This window comes from Colletotrichum lupini, chromosome 5 (genome assembly GCF_023278565.1).
Source record: "Colletotrichum lupini chromosome 5, complete sequence".
Classification (NCBI taxonomy): domain Eukaryota; kingdom Fungi; phylum Ascomycota; class Sordariomycetes; order Glomerellales; family Glomerellaceae; genus Colletotrichum; species Colletotrichum lupini.
This window is the reverse complement of record NC_064678.1, coordinates 1,580,866-1,600,159: the sequence shown is the minus strand read 5'-3', so window position 1 is coordinate 1,600,159 and position 19,294 is coordinate 1,580,866. Positions and strand designations below refer to the sequence as shown.

Below are 19,294 nucleotides of genomic sequence, written 5' to 3'. Positions count from 1 at the left end.
CGGGAGGTCAAACCGTCAAAGGTGCTGCAAACACCGACAGGTGAGTGGCGGACAGGCTGCAGTCGCATACTCCCAGACTCCATACAGGTGGAGGGAAGGGATGCAGTGCTGTCAGTGCATCAGTTGCGCTCGGACAGCTTGCTCTTGGGCTGGACTCTTGCTGTCCTCCCTTGGATCGTTGAGCATTGAGGTTATTCCCGTCATCCAAATCGATATTGACGACTGGTTCCCACAACGGAGCCGCAAGCGATGTGAGGATACTCCATATGCATAGAAGGAAAAGGAGGATGACCCCTCCTCTTCCAACACGGTGAGTTCCTCGTAATTGCGGTGGAGCTGGGACCGTTGAAGAACGATGGGGTCGAACGGCCGGGAACGGGGTGTGTTGCACAGCAATTGGAACGTGGGCTTTGGAATGCCAGCCGCGGGCACTTGCAATGGTTGGTATGGCGGATATGCTTAGCATAAGTGATAAGCCAGACATCGTCATCTGTCAATCCAGGCTCATCCCATCCAGATCAGCTCAGCTAACCAGGACCCAAATTCAACGTCACCCATACGCAGTATCCCTCGGGCCGCCAGCGAGATCGGACTTTTGTTGAGTTTGTTTATTTATATCCACGTCGTCGTCATTTTCATGAAAAATTTATTCGCAAGTGTTGATGCCAGCCCAGATGTACTTGTGTTTGTGGATGTATGCGTGAACAAAACCAAAACCTCAGGCGAGCCATAGTTGTGCTAAGGTAATGTCCCTGTTTCCTTGCTTATGTAAGTTTGTCATCGGGAAAGCGCACTGTGTTGTCACCATTCTAGACCCTCAAGGCCAAAGCCCCCCGGCACTGGTCATTTGCGCCTCCTGGCGGCCCTGGCTCAGGCAATCAATCCCAGAAACCGCCAACCAGGAATCTCAACGGTCTGTGTGCTGTGCCTCTTGCTTCTCAATTTCTCAATTTCAAGTTCTCGCTCATCTTCTCCCTAGGAAAATCTGGAGTGAGGACGTAATCTCTCAGTCATCTGCCTCTTCAGTTCTTCCCCCGCCGCTGGAATGGGTAGGTATCAAGATACTCACGACAGCAATAGACGGTGGTTGATGCTCTCTCTTCCTGTTCGTAGATGCGCCTGAGACGTTTCCAAACCCCCCATTACGGAAACTTTTCTTTCTTTTCCCCCCCTCGCATGCAGACCGTTTTGTCTCTCCATCTGACCATTTGCATAATACCGGCTGCTGACCTTTTCTTCTTCCACAGCAGCAAGCCTACCTATCTGGGTTCACAGCCAAACCTCACCTCACAAATTGGGTGCAATTGGGGATGCGAGTCAACGAGATCCCTCACCGCCGGTATAACCAATGGCGGCGCTTCGTTTCTCCTGGGATCTCGCATGACGGAAATGGAAAGGTACCCAAGTACCTCACCGGCCCCACACCCGATGATTTCCCACGCACCCAACCAATTGCATACAGCCTACAACTACGTACCTTGGCTACGAACGTTAGAGGCATCAATACTTTCTGGTCCGCCATCCACGAAATGACACAGAGCGGTCATACCGAACAGACGTTCATCCATTCCACACATTGAAACCCCTCCCCTATTTTTCCTTCTAGAAGAAGGGCCAGGCTCATGATCTTATCTCTCGTCACTTTCTCCTCTGCACCTTGGCTGTGAAACTGCAGGGGGCCCCGAATTTCCAGATCGTCCTTTCCTGATGATTTCCGAACGAATCTGGCCGCCGAGGAACAAATCACAAAGAAACGTATCATCTACAAGGCACCAGCTTTCAAGCTCTGGGAAGCCCACGGTACTGGAAGGAATCCTGGGCTACGAACACAGATTGGAGGAAGGCGGAACGCACGGCCTGCGCGATCCGGTGCCGGGCTGCCTTTTCGTGCTGTTGAATTATCCCGGCCTGTTTCAAGTGAAGCACTGCGCACAAACATCCTCATTCCGGTTCATTACGACAGTCCGTCTCTCTTGGCCCCCCATCCTCTCACGTGCCTTGTACTCGTTTATACTGTTCTTGAAAATCCTTACATCACATACATACGGATAATACGGATACCTTGGCCTTCATCATCTGCACAAATTGGCCCTGTAGCCTAATTCGAGTCCTATTGCCGGCTCCTCCCCCTAATTTGCCCTGATACCACCGCACCCTCGTCTATCGAATATCGAATTACACCAACGCACGCGGTCCGAACTCTCCATCGGCCCCATCATCTGCCGGCCGCTACGCACCTCTCACAGCCCGCCCAACTCCGGCCCCCGGTCCATGACTGACCCCTCCAACATCGCCGGGATCATGGACCACACCGGCACCTCTGGCCACCCGCAGCCGCAGCCGCAAGCACAACGCCAGCCGGTTCTGCGGAAGACCCGGTTCGTCTGCGTCTCCGACACCCATAACACTACCGTCAAGTTACCAAAGGGCGACGTGCTGATCCATGCGGGGGACTTGACCAACCAGGGCAGCTATTCCGAGGTACGTGCCCCATTCGTGCCCTTTCTATAAGTGTATTTGGAGAGAGAGCGAGAGACAATAAGGAAGTTCCCAGTTGTCGACTCAGGTACTTACCCGTTCGGGAGCCATGTGGGAGGCGCTCGGGGAGAGATGAGCTACTCTCTGATGGTGTCTGGCTTCATCGCGGCAATAGAATAAACAAAATATGGACTCGCCGGTGGCGTTTGCTTGCTTCTGAATGTGCCTTAGTCGGACAGTGTGACTGACGGCATCACCAGTTATCAAAGGCAATCCAATGGCTCGAGAAAGCAGATTTTGAGACCAAAATCGTCGTCGCAGGTACGCACAATGTTGGTCCCCCCTCAGACTTCCTCACCTTGACGCAATATACATTTCATCCCTCCACATCAGAACACTGACCAAACGGCCGTCTAGGGAACCATGACATCACCCTAGACGCAGACTTCTACTCTCAACACGGATCCCACTTCCACAACCAGATACCACAATCACCTCAAGACTGCGCAGCCCTCCTCACAAACTCCCCCTCAATAACCTACCTCGCCCACGAAACAGCAACCATCCGCCTCTCTTCCCCCTCAGGACCACGCACCTCCTTCACAGTCTTTGCCTCCCCGTACTCGCCACGCAACGGCCTCTGGGCATTCGGCTACGACGCCCCTCAGCACGGCAGCGTCGGCGCCGCGGCGAGTGATCTACCCACGCTATGGGACGATATCCCCCTCGAAACAGACGTTGTCGTGACGCATACCCCGCCACACACCCACTGCGATGAATCCCGCGCCCGACGCGCAGCGGGATGCGAAGCCCTCAGACGGGCCTTGTGGCGCGTCCGTCCGCGGCTCGCTGTTTGCGGACACGTCCATGAAGGACGCGGCGTCGAGAGGGTAAGTTGGGATCTGGGCTGCGGCGGCTCAGCTTTCAAAGAAGAAGGCGTCGAGCGCTGGAGTGACCCGGGCCAGGGGAACAAGCAGTCCCTCGTGAATATGACAATCAAGGGCGGGAACCCTCTCCGCAACGACGGATCGCACCCGGGGAGGAGTGCATCCGACGAGGCTGTGGGGAGGACAGCTTCCGGTCTGTCTCCGTCTACCCCCGAAACGACGTCAGAATCCGCCGTAGACCCGGGCCTCGGCACCCGCGGCCTCGGCGGCGATCCGACATCACCCCGCACCGATGTCGCCGCGCTCGCCGGACGCCTTGGCCGGCGGGAGACGTGCGTCGTTAACTGCGCCATCATGGCGAAGAGTTATCCGCACGTCGGCGGCAAGACGGTCAACAAGCCTATTGTAGTGGACCTGGATTTGCCGGTGTGGGAGTGGGATCGCGATGGGATGCCGCGGGTCGTATATGCGGATTGAGGGCCTCAATGAAACATAGAGGCAGGTGGGCAGATGCCTTGCTTCAGGTTGAGTAAAGTGGCTGTGATATCGACGTTGCATTGGCGGCGAGGCAGACGGCGGGGCAGCTTTGGTTATTGACGAGGCGCCTGCAGGGAGTTGCATATCGGTGAAGGCATGCGTTCTTGTTCGACACAGGTCTGAGTAGCCTGCGTGGACTGCTGCCACAACGGAATTTAGGCGAGGCAGCAGGCATTCAGAACAGATGGGCCTTTTAGTGTTCACCTCCCCGGTCTTGGTAGCCTCGAACCTTCAGTGGCGCTCCAGCATGCAACTATTCGGTGACCTCTACGCCTATCATTCGTGGCACAATGATAACTTCCATGACTTTACCGACTCGAGAGTTCACCCGTAGCCTTCCATCGCCCGACTATGATTTCAAAACGTCTGCCTGTGGACGCGACGCTCGTCGCCTTCCTCTTTCGACGTCTGTGCCGCGGGTTCGCATACAGGCTGTCTCATCCCGAGTAAGGGACTATCAGACCTCATAGGGTGTTCGACGGACTAGATGAGCCGCATATGATACTCCTTGTCTACAACAACGACTTAGGGGTAGGGTACTAAGAGTCGAAGAGGCTGAAGTTGCTCTATGCTAGTCTCAGTCAGAGGATGTATCTGGAAACCGTTACCCACCACCGTTTTTGACCGTCTACAGCGGGGGCATAGGGAGACGGGAATGAGGCTTCCGAAGTGACAGCCAGTGAAGAAATGACAATCATCACCGAGGTCTAGGGTTTTGTGCTCATATTGACAACAATATACCGTTGAACAATTCAGTCCCACCAGACTGTCTCTTGGTCTCGGAGACCTTTACCTGTGCTCGGGGAAGTCGAGCCTCGTCAATCGTCTCTGCCGTAGCACTATAAATATCCTGCCACTGACCCCTCGGATAGGAAGCCTCGCCAGCTTGAGCATGAACTTGCCCTCTGCCCCGCGGTTGGGCATTCAGGCAGATCATGTTGCGAGATGTGCTCCACGGATGTGCGACGTCGGTGTCTGGAAACGCTTCATACCTATCCACATCTATCTTATCACGTACCATAAGTACTGATTTCCAAATGATATCTCTCAAATCTAGGTATTACGATGCTCGTATACGTGTCCGAATACATACGAAGGCATGAGACTCCCTATGGCATAGTTATTCTTCTGGGACCTAAGCAGTCAGAAGCCCTGTTATTGCAGTATATATACATCTCCCCCGTGGTACAAACCCTCCTACTCACTATATAGAAGACCGAGGATTTCTATTAGCCGGACGACTGTCGGGAGGAGCACGTCAACCCTTTCTACCTAGCCTCCTAGTCTGGATATAATAGTGGCTTTATAAAGATAGTAGAAACGGGTTGAGGCGGTTCAAAACACGCCGTGTTATTAGAGCGAATATCCTATTCAGATAGAGGCAGATCATGTTTCGCGACGTATCGACAACACTACTGTTTAAGATTAAGGCGCCTTCGTCGTAAAAGACGGCAGAACCCTTAACCAAGGAGGTTCACTAGCTCTAAGTACCCTCATATGGGTATACGAGTCAGAACATACATCCAGTAGACCCGAGAGACTCTCTAAAACCATTACTCTGAGCCTATCCAGCCCGCCCCCTTATATCACTTTCTCGTAGTACTATACATAGTAAGGGAGCTTTCCCCTAAGAGCAGCACGCTTCCAGAGCAAATCAAAGCCAGAATTAGGAGGCAAGTAGCAGACAGATAAGCAACGCATTGGGCCAAGGAATAAGACCTCGCAGTCAGGTAGATTCTTCAACTCGGTCACGCTGCACCTTGCTAGTCGATAGCTCTTCGATTGCTCTCGCTGTAGTGTCCGGCAAGTCTTCCGTCTCCCTTCGTGATCCCTCCGTCAGCTACTTCATCTATTGTAACCATAACAAGGCGAACCAGGTCCATGAGATTGAGGAAAGGAAACGACCAGTCAGTGTGACCCATCAAACGGGCAGACTGACTTCCAAAGCTGTATCCCGCCTTCTCGGTCCATCCCACAGGCCTGCCTCGGAGCCTCATCCTCATCCTCATCCTTCTCGCTCAAGACAACGACCCAATCACACGAGAGCAGCCTCAAGGAGCTAGCCTCATCACATCGAAGGGATGCCTCATCTGCCTCATCTGCCTCACTAGCCACCCATATCTACACTTCTCCTTCGGCCTCCTACATCTTGCACACCTTCACACATCACAGAATTACATATTTGCTTCACACGCCGATACGCGCTGATAATCAGGCACCGAAACACCAAGCCTGAACGCCCCCCTTCTCCCTTGGCCATCTTTCCCACCACCCTTCCCAATGAGGCGGGACCAGAAAAGTGCAACTCGGGCTGGACTCGATCCTAACCTACACACACCATCACGGTTCTTGCACATTGCTGCACTGTTCACGGGATAAGTACCCATAAGGCACCGACAGCCGCAAGACCCAATGATTATCAAGGACCCTTTTCAGAGCTTTTCTCAGATTCCCATTAAGCCCTGCCCAAAAGTCTCATCGTAATGATACACCACAACGTCCTCCCCTCTCAGTCTCATGTCAAGATAGCCGTAAAACACACACGTGATCCGTTTGACGACTGCAAAAAGCAATCATGTCGGCCAGGCCGACACTAACATCCAAACCCGACGACATCCGCCACGGTTCTCGCCTGCAAACGAACTACCTACAACCCCTTCGTTGCTGATGTAAGAAAAACAAATATCCGTAATCAATCCCATCTATCCATCCCCCTTCCCCCACGACACAACCCTTAAAAACCTACCTGCAGAGTACCTATCCCTCCCCAAAAGCTGATGTAAGACGGTCCCAGCCTCGCCACCCAGAAGACCAGGCAAGCAAGACAAGCTGGGCTCGCCCCCCCCCCCCCCAAGCCCATGAGTCCTCACCTTTCCTTACCTTCAAGCCTCTCCGACACGACACGCTCAACACAGTCCCGTGGTTCAGAGTCCATGAGATAGTACCCCGAACCAGAGAAAACAGAAGTTACATTCAGATACCATCCTCGCTCAGCTTACTTTCCCAATTCAACGCTCCTCGCCCACCACACACAACCATCATCCAATCCCAATGCACTCTTCTCTCCGCCTACCAATTGATACACTCCAGAGTCCAACACTTCAATTTGATCCTCCTATTGGCCCAGAAATTCAATAATCATGTGTGGATGCCTAACACAAAAGACAAAGAGTGGAGACCAAATAGGCTTTGGTGACAGCTCAGGAAAACAACAAGACGGCAGAAGAGGAAGGGGAAAGCGGCCTGGCCTGACCTTCTGGCCTGGCCGCCCGCGCCCCAGGCCTGCATCTCGATTCTGTACTCTGCGGCGCAGGAGAACCCCCCTTTCGCCTCGTGCTCCGTAATTCTTGCTCCCCTCTTCCCGTCTGTCTTCCGATACATCGTGTGCTTACACGTCACAACGGGGTTTCTTGTCTATCAGATCAGGCTCAGCGGTAGGTAGGTCGCGAACGTGGCCATCTGGAGGATGGCCGCTGTGTTACCTCACAGGCCTACACCATAACCAATTCCCATTAGCGCCCATGAGAGGGTTGACGAAACCCCCAGACGGCCCGCCAGTACCATTGACCATCGTCACAACATGACCCAAAGAGGTGGGAGCAGATGAAAGCAAGGCGCTCGATGGGCCGCCCCGTCTGGCCATCTATCCGGCTCCGGATGCCTGATACCGCATGTCCATCCCGTGCCGCCGACCAATGGCCCCGAGTCTAGCGATACAAGAATGCCGGATTCCCCAGTCACGCATGCCTTTTATCTCTCTCTCCCTCTACTGCAAGGCTTCCCTTTGGAAAGGGAAACCTTCCTGTCGTTGGGATAGGATAGATAGAGCCAGTCATAACCCCGGGGCGAAGATCAGCGTACACTTGTACGGATGCTACGTAAAAAAGGACCACCCCTCGGATATGCTTCCTCTGTACTGTCAGCCATACAGCTCGCGTGAGGAGCCGGTTGGCTGGAAGCCATGCCAACCGCCGCGCTTGGATGGGAAAGGGAGGGGGCATATTCTTCCATTTGGTGTTTGGTCAATTCTGCTTCGCGAAGCAGCATGCCCATCATCCATCCCGAGGACCATTGGAGAGGAGACGCATATGTGGAAGCAGGCTATAAGACAACAAGAAGGAAATAAGGTAGATGTTCCGGTCTCTCAGACCGGGGAGACGGGCTCGCGTGCGGGAATGGACATGCAGAACCGGAGAGGGAGTGAAGACGTGCAGCTCGGCGCTTGTCGAACGCCCAATAAACGGAGCGGTGGAGACCTTCCCAGACAAGAGGCGCTCACGCACTCTAGAAAGGAGGGGGGAGACGTGAACGTCGGAAGAGAAGGGGGGTTACGGGCGGGAGAATGTAAGCCCAGTATCAGATGCGGCGGCTGTGCGCAGGTGGGATGATGTGATGTGATGGGATCGGAATCGCGGGGTTCGATTCACTTGGTGGGGGTTGCCCGCGCATGAGACCCTCAATCCCCCCTCTCGACTCTGTTACGTTTCTTCGTGAGGGTCACCTGGAGGCATCATGGTGTTGCCATCGAGATTGTGAATTGATGAAGTCTGGATGCGTCTGTGAAACTCTGTCATCAAAGAGAGGCTTTCGGACCTCAAAGCTGCCCAAGAATTTCCTCAATTGAACAGCTCATCGCAAGGATGGAAGCTGTAGTAAGGAATCGGAGAGCTGTCCAGGCCAAGGTTATCGAGAAGCACTTCACCGCCACAAAAGGCAGCGATGTCCCAGCAAAAAATAGACCTCGAGCACAGCCCAGGCTCCATGAGAACCGCAGACTACTAGCAAGCTAGCGATGGACCGGCTTCAGCCTACGCCTACGCAGGAGCTTTGTCCTATTCTCGACGAAAATGCCTCTTTCCTCAACGCCGTTTCCTTGGAAAGATCGCCAGCTGGGCATTGCAAGATGCATCGACCTTATCCACAAGGTGACTGACAAAGTCATCGACCGCAGACAAGTTCCTGGATTTTACTCCTAGAGATGGGATGGCATCCCATGCCCTTCACAAGTTGAGGGTGGTAACCGGCGGCTGTCATTGGAGACGTGAATGGGAATCTGTTGGCGCGGTATCCGCTTTGTGGTCAGAAACGGGAAAATTACCTCCCTCCAACTGACCCGGCAGTCACTTCGCGAATCTCATCGTTGATAGGCTATCGGCCGGGTCCCTGGAGCAAGGTGTTACTGGTACACATAGTTGGCACAACGTTTGCTGGGAACTCCCGGTTGTCGTGGCGCAACTTGAGCGGTTTTCTCCTGAAGATTTTCACGGGAGCGTTGGAGGCCATTCTCTGAAGAGTTTCGGCAATGGCGAAGCGGACGGCATGTTCTTTTGCTCAGAAAATGGTGACCCAAAGCAGACGCGTATCGGTATGTTCCGCAGCTCAAAGTCGTTGGCCGCTCACTTCTCAGTCTCACCTCACTCACTCAGCGATAGTCTGACTGACTGGCAGAAACTGCTCATGTTGGCCCCAAGGGCGAGCAGGCTGCTGCATCTCTGACGGCCGATCGTTGCCCCACACCAATCTGATCGAGCTACAACCCACAACAAGGAGGGATGAAAGCGTTGTGATCGACCAAAGGCTGAAGGCAGCTTTTGGCGCTGCCGTGCTGGAGATACTACAAGTAGAGACTGAGTGCTCCAGAAACGGATTGCCATGCCGAAGCCTCACAAGGAAATGCCTTAACAGAAGCTGTTAAACTTGGTCGGATATCCACACCAGTGCGGCACCAGCCAGCTGATCATCCGCGGTGGAGAAGACGGACCTAGGCCCGCTCGCGCACGAGACAGGACGAGACGGGACGATTCGGTTCCTCTCGAACTATTGGCCCAGACGGCGCTGACCGCTAAAACGTGAAACCCCTTCACCACCGACTGACTGCCAAGGACCAGTGACAAACAGCAAGTGTCAAGCTCGGTGATGATGCTGAGGGGTAAGAAGCCACTCACTACCCCTCGTGCCTGGGATATCACTGTCATAATCCCCGAGTATCAACGCCAAAGAGCGGTTCGAGGTCGTTATCCGTTGACATTCATGCCCTTGGCCAGGATACCTCGATCAGCATGATTCGAGCACCGTATCTCCCTCGATGCGGCATCTACTCCAGGAAAATCTCCCGCCCATGGGTTCCTACTCGTTGTGACTTGTCTAGCTGCAGATGAAGCCTCTGTCTGACTGGTTGAGAAGGTGTTCCAATTTTCGTCTGATTTGTTCGTGGGAGACGGTCTTCTTCTTCTTCTTCCTGGGTCTCCTGGACCAATGACAAGCGGATCCGGACCCCCTCCTTATGTAGTAGAAGTGCAAGTCCAAGGTGTATTTCACGTGGAAGGGGACGAAAAAAATTGCGAGTCTAGTTTTTGCACATGTCGGTCGCCGTTTTCACCCTCACCCACAAAGTATCCAGAAGGGGGCGCCTCTGTCTCTAGATTGGGGGCTGTGATGCTCAGAGTTCGTACCTGCTTCCGATCTTCCTGGTGGTCACAGACACGCGACCTCGCGTAGTGACGGCGATCTCATCACGAGTGAGAAGGCGTGGGATGCAACAGCACGGAGGATGGAAGATGGCATGCTAAGACACATGTCCTGAGAGTCGAATGGTCTTAAAGTCGAATGGTTTGTGATATTGTGTGATGGTTGATGCAGAGAGCCCGACTGGGAACTGTGGATGGAGTCATGCACACACTTTGCGGTGGTCGCCGTTACTGGTCGACTGCGACCCTGGAAGGCCGCCGGTCTCTGGCTCAGTCGTAGACATTGGATGACACGGCGAGCTAGAGGGCGAATTCGGAGACATTGCAGATATGCCGGCCTTGGTAGCGGGCAAAGAACCCAGCGACTTTAACGACTCCACAGGCCAATGTCGAAACTCTGGCGGCCTCCATTGGCAATGGACGAATACTATGCGAATACTGCGAGTAAGTCGTCAGATTATGAGCTGCCATCGTTGCCGAAAGATGCAGGGCAGAGATAATAATGCGTAATAAACGGCTGTGGATGCACCTGCAAAGGAAGCACGTTGAAACAAAGTCGGCCAAAGGCCTGTGAAAGGGCTTTCCGAGGCAAGTGTTTGAGATAGAACCGACACCAGTTCTGAGAGGGTGTGTAAGTCTCCCCAGACCTGAAAGATCCTTCGTAGGGCTAAGTATGGCTGACGATGCTCAGGCTAGTTGCGATCTTGCTGTTCTCGAGGATGACGTTGCTCCAAGTCGATGGAAGCCGGAGATGTGATGGCTGAGAACAAGTCTGCTGTCGTCCCGTCTCGTCTGCCACTTTCTAGGCTCTGCAGCTAGAAGACGAAGCGGGCACGGTGGAATGGTTGTCGTTGATTACCTAGTCCCCTTGGGGGTTCGCAAGATGATCACGACCATGTGGCGCCGTCTGTTCTGCGGCCTGCGGCCTGTGTGGCCTGTGGCCTGCCAGTGGCCTGCCATTGTCTTTGCGCGTTCCCGGCGGAAAGCTCGAATAATAGCTGATGGACACGGGCAAAAGTTGGCTAGCCTCGTATGGCATATCGACCCGGGGTACGGCGCACTCATGACTTTGCTGGCGACGTTTCTTTGGCTGTGGCCAGGTACGTCTGATATCATGGCGAGGCCAGACCAGGCCACGAAATACGTTTGGGTAGTTGGTCATCTGTACTACTTGGTCGCCATCATCGTTGTATCGCCGTTGGGCTTCATTCCTTGGTTTTTCTTCCCTTTCGTTCCATGGGCTGCTTGTGTATCCGTGGACTGATGACGGATGAGAGGTTGGGCATCGAATTGATCGAGTGCCATGAGCAAAAACTCGATGAGAGAAAACGGTTTGGGTTGGGAGAGAGTTGGAGGAGGGAGGGGTGGGTGGTTGGGCTAGCGGGGAGACGGTGCGCTTCTGGTCAGACGGTGACAGCTCAAGTTTTGCTGCGCTTGTCGTGCTCGCTACTGGGAAGGTCCTCGCAGGCCTTGGGCATCTCCCGAACGTACCTGCCTCCATTAGGTAAGCGAAAAGGGTACGTACTTCGGTACTTCCTTCCTGAGGAGAGGGGACCTTCCATCTGGAAGGAGTCAGAGTCAGGTCCATCGTGAGTTGACGGAGGAAGGCACGGCACCGGAGGACGGGGACCAAGTGCCCGAAAGACCCGCTTTTATCGCAAACGGTGGTCAAACGAGGTGTTTGTTCACCGCCAGATGGCCCTAGACAATCGCCGCAGTGCGTGTCATCAAGCCGAATGGACGGTGCTGATGGAGTCAAGCAAAAGCAGGTACGGCTAGAGGAGCTCGCTTCCATGGCCCTGCCGGGCAACTAGGCCTGGGCATTACCTCAGCAACGTCTGACAGATGCGTTTGAAATCGTGTTTTCCATGCTGCCAAATATGGCTCTGATGGCTCTACCAGCTTCCAATTGAGGTATCCTTACTGTAGCATGAGCCGGAAGAAAATAGATTATTCAGAAACCCGCCGGATGGTCAGACTGATTTGATGCAACGCAACTGTCTTTCCGAAAGCCTCCGGCTCAGAGGTTCAGATTCGCGTTCGCCGAGCAGACCAGAGGAACACAGCCTCCAGTTCGCAGAACGATGGATTACACTATCAGCCAAGGTCCCTTTAGACTCGGACAGATGATTGCTTAGCGTGTACCTAAAGAGCCGTTTTGTTAAGCACCAACGGGCATCCCCTAAGTTGTTGATTGAGTTTGTCATTCATGGTGCGCTATCCTCGGGAAACGGGACGTTTTGGCGTCTCTCCATCCAAGGTTGCTGCTTGAAAACGGACGAACGTTTCAAAGGGCGGCCAGCTGCAGCGTTGGAGGCTAAACGGATGCCAGGTGCCACCTTGTGTTCACAGGCCGCGCTGTTGCCACTCAACCACTAAAGGGAGGAGCAGATGAACGGTGCGCGACAAACGTCGGAGTGAGGTACTTGGTCGATCAAAGTCCGAAGTACTCTTGTCGACGGTACGTGGACATCGCCCCTCAGCCCCTCACGGGGCAAAGTACCCACGACTTTACGTACGAGCCACCGCCTGCTTCCAATTGCCCACTGCCACATCCTTCTTGCCTTCCTTCGCTGTTGCTTGCACTTTGCAGTGCAGTTGAGGTGCCTTGATGCTTCCTCCCTGATGCTGGTACCAGGCGCCAGGCAAGTGCTCCTTGGTGTTGCCGCTGCCCAATCGACAGGGCGAACAAGCGTTCACGGTGCCATGCCATCCCTAATTCATCAATTCCCATCCAACGACATTGCCAGCTTCTCGCGGGTACAACCACAGCATTGCACTCGGCTTTCATGGATACAGCGAACAAAAGACGAAGTACGCGAAACCCGCGCTTCCGTATTTTTGCCCCTCGAAGAAACAGAGATTTCGTTTTTTTCCCCTTCGTCAACGAGAAACTCCCCGTCCCCTCCGGGAGGCGCTGAAGGCTAGAATGATTCAGGTTGATTCATCCATCGTCATCTTTGGCCCCATTCTCCGGTTCCTCCAGCCGAGGCGCAGCGTGGAAGTTGTCGTCGGCATCTTCGTCAAAGTTGCGCGATGGCCCCCTTGGATCTTGGAAGATATCCTAGCACGATACATACATCACTTGGCGGGCTGAAGCTGTATCTCCTACATCGCAGGGAGCAAGGCGAAGTACATTGTTGCTGCCATCGTTTGGGTTCGATCTTCCTTCCCCAACCACCCCACCATCGGTACTCTCCTTCACCGTATCCGGGGCCGCTATGAGCGATCGACTTTACGACGGGAGCCCATGTGCCGTCCCTGTCGCTCATCACCTGAAGGGTTCGGTTCGTGGCCGACCTCTTGCGGTTCCATATCTACCATGCCAACATGCCTGCCAGCTAAACAAGTCTCCCCGACAACGCGAGACCTCTATTCAGTAAAAGGCACGAGAGAAACCGAGACGGCCTATAGCCACCGATACGGGCAGGTCTCAGGGGTCCCGCATACGTCAGGCGTTGCGTATCATGGCTCAGCTCCGCCGGGGGGTTCAGTCATTTACTATGCAATCCGCCCCCGCGGCCGCCTACCACAGCTGCAGCAAGCCACCGCAAGCTGCTGTACGCTGCCCGTTTGGGCGACGGACAACGCGGGTCGAACAGAGAGAGAAACAGGGCCTGTCCGCCGCCGTGGAAGTAGAGAGAAGGACACAGACGAGACACCGGTCAATGCCAGTCTCCAGACAGGCGGCGGGACGGACTTCAGCGGCGGGTTACGCAGAGAAGGACGAGACCGATGACAAGCCGGGTACAACGGTGCTCCGACGACTGACAGACGTCGGACTTTAGGTCTCTGTCCGCTTGTCCTTCCGGGTTTAAGAATAGGCGGTCGAACAGAACAGACTCAAGCTGCGGCCCGTGGAAGTGCAAAAACCCAAAGACGAGACGATGTCTGAGGTTCAACAACGACAAGTGCGGCACGGAGTGAGTACCGGAGACAGAGTGGTGGCACCGATGGACGAGCAAGCAATAAAGTCACCGTGGTCATCCATCCACAACAAGCCTTACCCGCTGGGCACGCCGCACATCACACCCACTCCAGCCCCTCCTCTTCTGGGGGGGAGAATAAGACGTGGGATCCCTTTCCAGTCAGGGACAGCATCATCAGCCAAGGCCAGAACCGTCTCACCTGGCTACAAGCCCCATCCGTTCACCCCCGTTTGTGCTGTACCACATGCGAGAAGCGTATCAGTTGCCGTCTTGTGTGCAATCGTAAATGCATCTGTTCATAGGCTACCGTCTGTGTGCAACAGCCCTGGCAGTCTGGTCATGACTGGTTAACCACACCTCTTGAAGGGGAAAGACTGGCTGGATGATATAGCCTTAATACAGTCAACCATCCATCTGACTGGAGGTGAGTGGTCCAATCGAATGGTGACCGCAGAGCCAGAAGTCGAATTTGGTTGAGGCATGTACCCTCGGTTCAGATTCTCACGCTGCATCTGAACAGCAGGAAAAAAAAAGACAGAATGACAGAGGGAGGTCCCCTGGGGCTCCGTTTCGTTGGATTGAAACGGAGAGTCACAAAACTGAGGCTGATCCACACCTCGGATTGCGCTAGTGGCTGTCAGCCGTTTTTGACTGGTGGACGCTCCGCTACAGATGCTGTCCTTTTTCGTCCAACCAGCAATGACCCAGACCCAGCCATCGACCACCGTCTCGTCCAGTCATAGTCGCCTCTCCCCCTCCTTTTCGCCCAAAAGCCCGTGACCTCATCGTCGGTCAAGAGCACCTGCGAATACACCGTCTCCAATACTTGGTCAGCCCCCGTGCTGTCAAGTCACGTCCTCAGTCCACCATCCTCGTTTCTTGAACAGTACGAATACGTACCATGGGATGGCCTTTCCCAAGTCCCGACTCGCCGAAGATACCGCAGTCAAGGTACACGAGCCAGACGGGAAACACAGGGCACACCAGACTCCATCTTCGCAGCTCTGGCCCGGTCTGGCCACCTCAAGATCAAAACCAAAAAATGACAAGTAATGGGGCATTTGTCTTGGGTGCTGGACCCTTTGGGCACCCGATTTCGTCACAGACTCACTCAGAGTATGTGAGTACCTACGTCCCTATCCTCTTCCTGGCCAAGCTGCCCGTACGGATTTCTGTAAGGTGAGGTAAGGCACTTTAACCTGTACTTACGTATCGTCTACGTAAGGTAAGGTACAGTCCGTATCTATCAGCGAGGATAACGTGAGGAAGGTACATGCATCTTGCGCTGAGATACGTACCGTCGACCCCAGACTCTGTGACCCACCGTCCACGGACCTTTACCCACTTTAACCCACCGCGCCTTCCACGTCCCACGCTTGCACCGGCTCGCTCTCGACTGACAGGACGGAAACGCCCTGATGTACGTATGTACCTATGTACCTGATGGAGGCAGGTACCTTTCTCCGTATCTTTTGTATGGGCCATCGGCTGTCTCAATCGTCCACCCGCGTCAATCCACAACCCACAATCCAACCATCCATCTGCCATCCACCCGCGCATCTGGGGACCCTCTCTTCGCAAAGTCGCATGGTGCGCCCAAAGTCACTTTTTTCCCTCTTTGCCTTTCTAATCCTCAGTCATTCAGCGTCCAAAGGTCTCTCCGCTCTTCCAGTCATCGCTCGTCTCGGCTCCTAGCAAGCATCCCAGTGCCCGGGAACTCCACCGCTGTCAGAAGTCACTCCAGTTATCCCATATCCGCCTCCGTTTCCTCCTGGGCCTCTGGAGATCCTCCCGTTACCTATTTGGCACGCCTTCCCCCCCCTTCTCCATCTCGTCTTTCGCTTGAGCTGCCCGCCCAACGCAACTTGCGAACATCAACCCACGAAAACAACTCCACCTGCGTACTGGACACTGGTTGCGCTGCTGCACCTCGAGGGGAAAGCCCAGAGATAGGAGCCACGACCCACGATCGACCACCCGTCCGACTCTGGCCCTCGCCCTCACCCTACGTATCCGGCTGCTTCTCTCGCCCTCTTTTGCCATCCATATCCGCATCTGCATCTCTCGCCTCTGCTCTCCTCTATTTGCCTCTCCCTCACACTCTCTCTCACTCGATTCACAACTCTGAACCATAACATCATCACCTCACCTTAACGATACCCAATATTCCGCTCCTCCTTATCTGATCCTCCTTTTTGCCTCTTCCCTCACAGTACATCACTTGTCGCGACTTCACTTCAGCCTACATACTACCTTACTACTACTTCTACTTACTACCGTACTTCCTTCACCTTTCTGCTCCCTCAACATTCCATTCAAGGAATCCCTTCCGCTCTGGATTGAAAGCTTCGCGCCGGGTACCGCGGTCCCGAAAACTTGACAACAACTCCCAACAGCCTGCTGCAATTGCAAAGGGTAACTCACACAGCCTCGAGTACATAATCATCACCGTCTCAATGCAACAATAGCCTCGTCGTCCGCACAGAGACCGACACGAACCGGACCGCAAGCAACGCCTTGCAGTCTTTCGACCATTACCACAGCCTTGATTTGATCAGTCGCTCTCTGGCCGCCGTCGAACTGGATTCACGAGCCCCCATACCAACATCATACCGCCATCAGACATCTTCATCATGTCCGCTTTGCCACCCGACCCGTACAAGATTTTAGGCGTTTCCAAAGATGCACAACTCGCAGAAATTCGAAGTGCTCACCGAAAGCTCGTCCTCAAATGCCACCCCGACAAGGTGCAGGACCCGACGCTCAAGGCCCAAAAGCAAGATGAGTTTCAAAAGGTTCAGCAGGCCTACGAGATTCTGAGCGACGAAAACGAGCGAGGCAAGTACGATGACAATGTCAAATTAGCTGAGCTCCGCAAGGAGATGGCCAAGGGCATGTCCGCCAACACCTCGGCTCCCAGAGCGCCCGCCGCCAGATCCTACGAGGTCCGCACCGCCGAGCCCCGACCGGATACCTACAAGACGACGTACCGTGCCTCCCCCGGCGGCAAGCCCATGTACTCTACCGGATACAACTCTCGATCTTGGGACGAAGAAATTCACAGCAGATCAAATTCCATCTTCGAAGAGCCTAGGGCTCGCCGGGCCGCAAGTTACGAGAAAAGCTACGAGAAGCCGTCCCGCCAAGACGAAGAAAGAGATCGAGAGCGGGAACGGGAACGGAGACGTAAGGAAGACAGGGACAGAGAACGCGAGGAGCTCGCCCGTGCTGCAGACCGCAAAGAAAGGGAACGCGAGAGGGAACGTGAAAGAGAACGCGAAAAAGAGCGAGAACGCCAAGAACGCAAGGCGTACGAAAAGCAGCTCAAGAGGGCCGCCGAAAAGGCCGCGGCCGACAAGGAAGAGCGTCGTCAAGAACGTAAGCGTCAAGAGAAGGCCGAGAAGGAGAGAGAAAAGGACCGTAAACGCGAGGCCGAAGAGAAATCGCGTAGACACAAGCCTGCCTACATCGAAGACGATGAGTCCAACTATTTCGCCAAGTCTGACAAAAAGAAGTCAAGTAGCACCAAGGAGAAGGAGAAGGACAAGCGATCTCGCTCGATCCCGCCTGGAGGCGCCCCTCTCCGTGAAGAGCCGCCTGTGCCTCCGGTGCCTACTATCCAGGCCGATGCCAAAGTTTCCAAATATGCCGACACCATGCTGTACGCAGCGTCATACATGGATCAGTCACGTAAGGCAGTCCACCCGGGTCTGAGCCGTGCCCAGACTTCGTACGAGCCTCGACATGTGCCTGCCGCGGTTCCGACGCCGCCCGCTGCGATTCCTTTCGCTCCTCCTCCCATCCCTACTGTCGAGGAGGACACCAGTCGCAGATCAAAGTCGAGACGCTCCTCTGAGACCAAGACACGGGACAAGTCAAGTCATAAGAAATCATCTCCCACAAAGGAGGCACCCGTTCCGCCATCGCCCAACGTTGTCGATGCCTCTCCTAGCACTCGCCACATGGCTCAGTTCGCTTCCGCGACATCTTCGCCTGCGTCTACCTCGCCGCCTAAGCACTTAGGTAGAGCGGCCACCTTCAACGATGGGTACAACCGTCCTCCTCCTGGTCCTGTTAGGGCTCAAACATTTTCTCATGTGCCTGCTGAGTCTGCCGACGTCCGGGGCCGTGGTCGCTCAAGGCTGCAGCCGCAGCAGATTTTGAGCGAGGACTCTGATGATTCGGAGGAAGACCAACGTCATCAACAAAGGAGTCATCGACACAGAACGCACTCTCCCGAGGCGATACCGTATGAGACTGGACAGCGCACTCGATACACCGTCAATGCTGGAAGAGCAGTCCCAGTCGCTGCTGAGGCTGCATATGCTTCAGCCTATCGCGACGACTCTCCTCCGAGGAAGGCCAAGCACGACTACTACAGTGTCCGCCCTTCCATGCCGTCTCGCGAGGCAAGCTACCAGAGCTCCAACCCGTATTTTTCCAAGGTGAAGACGGCGAGATATGATGACGTTCAGTACAGCAACATTCCGCATCGTTACCGCCACGATGAGTATGCAGGCTACGCTTAGTATCAAACGAATGGCGCAGCTCATTAACGTCTCGATCTCACAATGGTCATCCCGCCGTCTTCGCAATGAGAGATACTTCGCTCTGCTGGAACGCGTCGATGTTCATCCTCCTTACGTCCTGATTCGCGCGGCTGATTTCCATTTTCTATATTTTTGTTAGCTTTCATGTTTTCATTTCTAGTTCTTTTTCTTTGGTTCGTGCTGGTATGAAGGGGACGATATGAAAGAAAACCATACAGTAACGAGTACCGATCTGTCTTATTGATATCAATCTGGGAGGGCTGCGATTGACGAGCCCGAAATGGCGCTGAGGGCATTTGAGGGACTGAGGCCGCTTGAGACGGCTATTGATTGGCATTTATGGAGCGAGACGTGCTGGGCAGTGGTGGTTGCCTCTGATGACGGGGTCTGGTCAAAATGGCGATCGGGTGGGGATAAAGGAAGCTTCTCGAGTTTGGTCAGGTGCC

At 54.4% G+C, this 19,294-nt stretch overlaps 6 protein-coding genes across 6 annotated transcripts; all 6 read left to right on the top strand.

Moving 5' to 3' along the window:
- Positions 1–2,271: 2,271 nt before the first annotated feature.
- CLUP02_09879 (calcineurin-like phosphoesterase) lies at positions 2,272–3,842 on the top strand (the record flags this gene model as incomplete). The annotated part of the gene is made up of 3 exons (XM_049288856.1): positions 2,272–2,481; positions 2,739–2,799; positions 2,896–3,842. 3 exons carry the CDS (start codon positions 2,272–2,274, stop codon positions 3,840–3,842), a joined length of 1,218 nt encoding a protein of 405 aa, XP_049146000.1.
- Positions 3,843–6,477: 2,635 nt separating this feature from the next.
- On the top strand, positions 6,478–9,927 carry CLUP02_09877 (uncharacterized protein; the record flags this gene model as incomplete). The annotated part of the gene is made up of 15 exons (XM_049288855.1): positions 6,478–6,562; positions 6,818–7,073; positions 7,119–7,336; positions 7,392–7,459; positions 7,513–7,709; positions 7,834–8,273; positions 8,355–8,434; positions 8,531–8,623; positions 8,677–8,769; positions 8,841–8,977; positions 9,023–9,333; positions 9,374–9,522; positions 9,588–9,751; positions 9,805–9,831; positions 9,888–9,927. The coding sequence occupies 15 exons, from the start codon at positions 6,478–6,480 to the stop codon at positions 9,925–9,927; spliced, it is 2,358 nt and encodes a 785-aa protein (XP_049145999.1).
- Positions 9,928–10,699: 772 nt separating this feature from the next.
- CLUP02_09876 (uncharacterized protein) lies at positions 10,700–11,126 on the top strand (the record flags this gene model as incomplete). Its single annotated transcript, XM_049288854.1, has 2 exons — positions 10,700–10,820; positions 11,035–11,126. 2 exons carry the CDS (start codon positions 10,700–10,702, stop codon positions 11,124–11,126), a joined length of 213 nt encoding a protein of 70 aa, XP_049145998.1.
- Positions 11,127–13,619: 2,493 nt separating this feature from the next.
- CLUP02_09875 (uncharacterized protein) lies at positions 13,620–14,108 on the top strand (the record flags this gene model as incomplete). The annotated part of the gene is made up of 1 exon (XM_049288853.1): positions 13,620–14,108. The coding sequence occupies one exon, from the start codon at positions 13,620–13,622 to the stop codon at positions 14,106–14,108; it is 489 nt and encodes a 162-aa protein (XP_049145997.1).
- A 1,624-nt stretch (positions 14,109–15,732) lies between these two features.
- CLUP02_09874 (uncharacterized protein) lies at positions 15,733–16,144 on the top strand (the record flags this gene model as incomplete). Its single annotated transcript, XM_049288852.1, has 2 exons — positions 15,733–15,888; positions 15,944–16,144. 2 exons carry the CDS (start codon positions 15,733–15,735, stop codon positions 16,142–16,144), a joined length of 357 nt encoding a protein of 118 aa, XP_049145996.1.
- A 787-nt stretch (positions 16,145–16,931) lies between these two features.
- Positions 16,932–18,827, top strand: CLUP02_09873 (molecular chaperone DnaJ; the record flags this gene model as incomplete). Its single annotated transcript, XM_049288851.1, has 1 exon — positions 16,932–18,827. The coding sequence occupies one exon, from the start codon at positions 16,932–16,934 to the stop codon at positions 18,825–18,827; it is 1,896 nt and encodes a 631-aa protein (XP_049145995.1).
- Between the last annotated feature and the right edge of the window lie 467 nt (positions 18,828–19,294).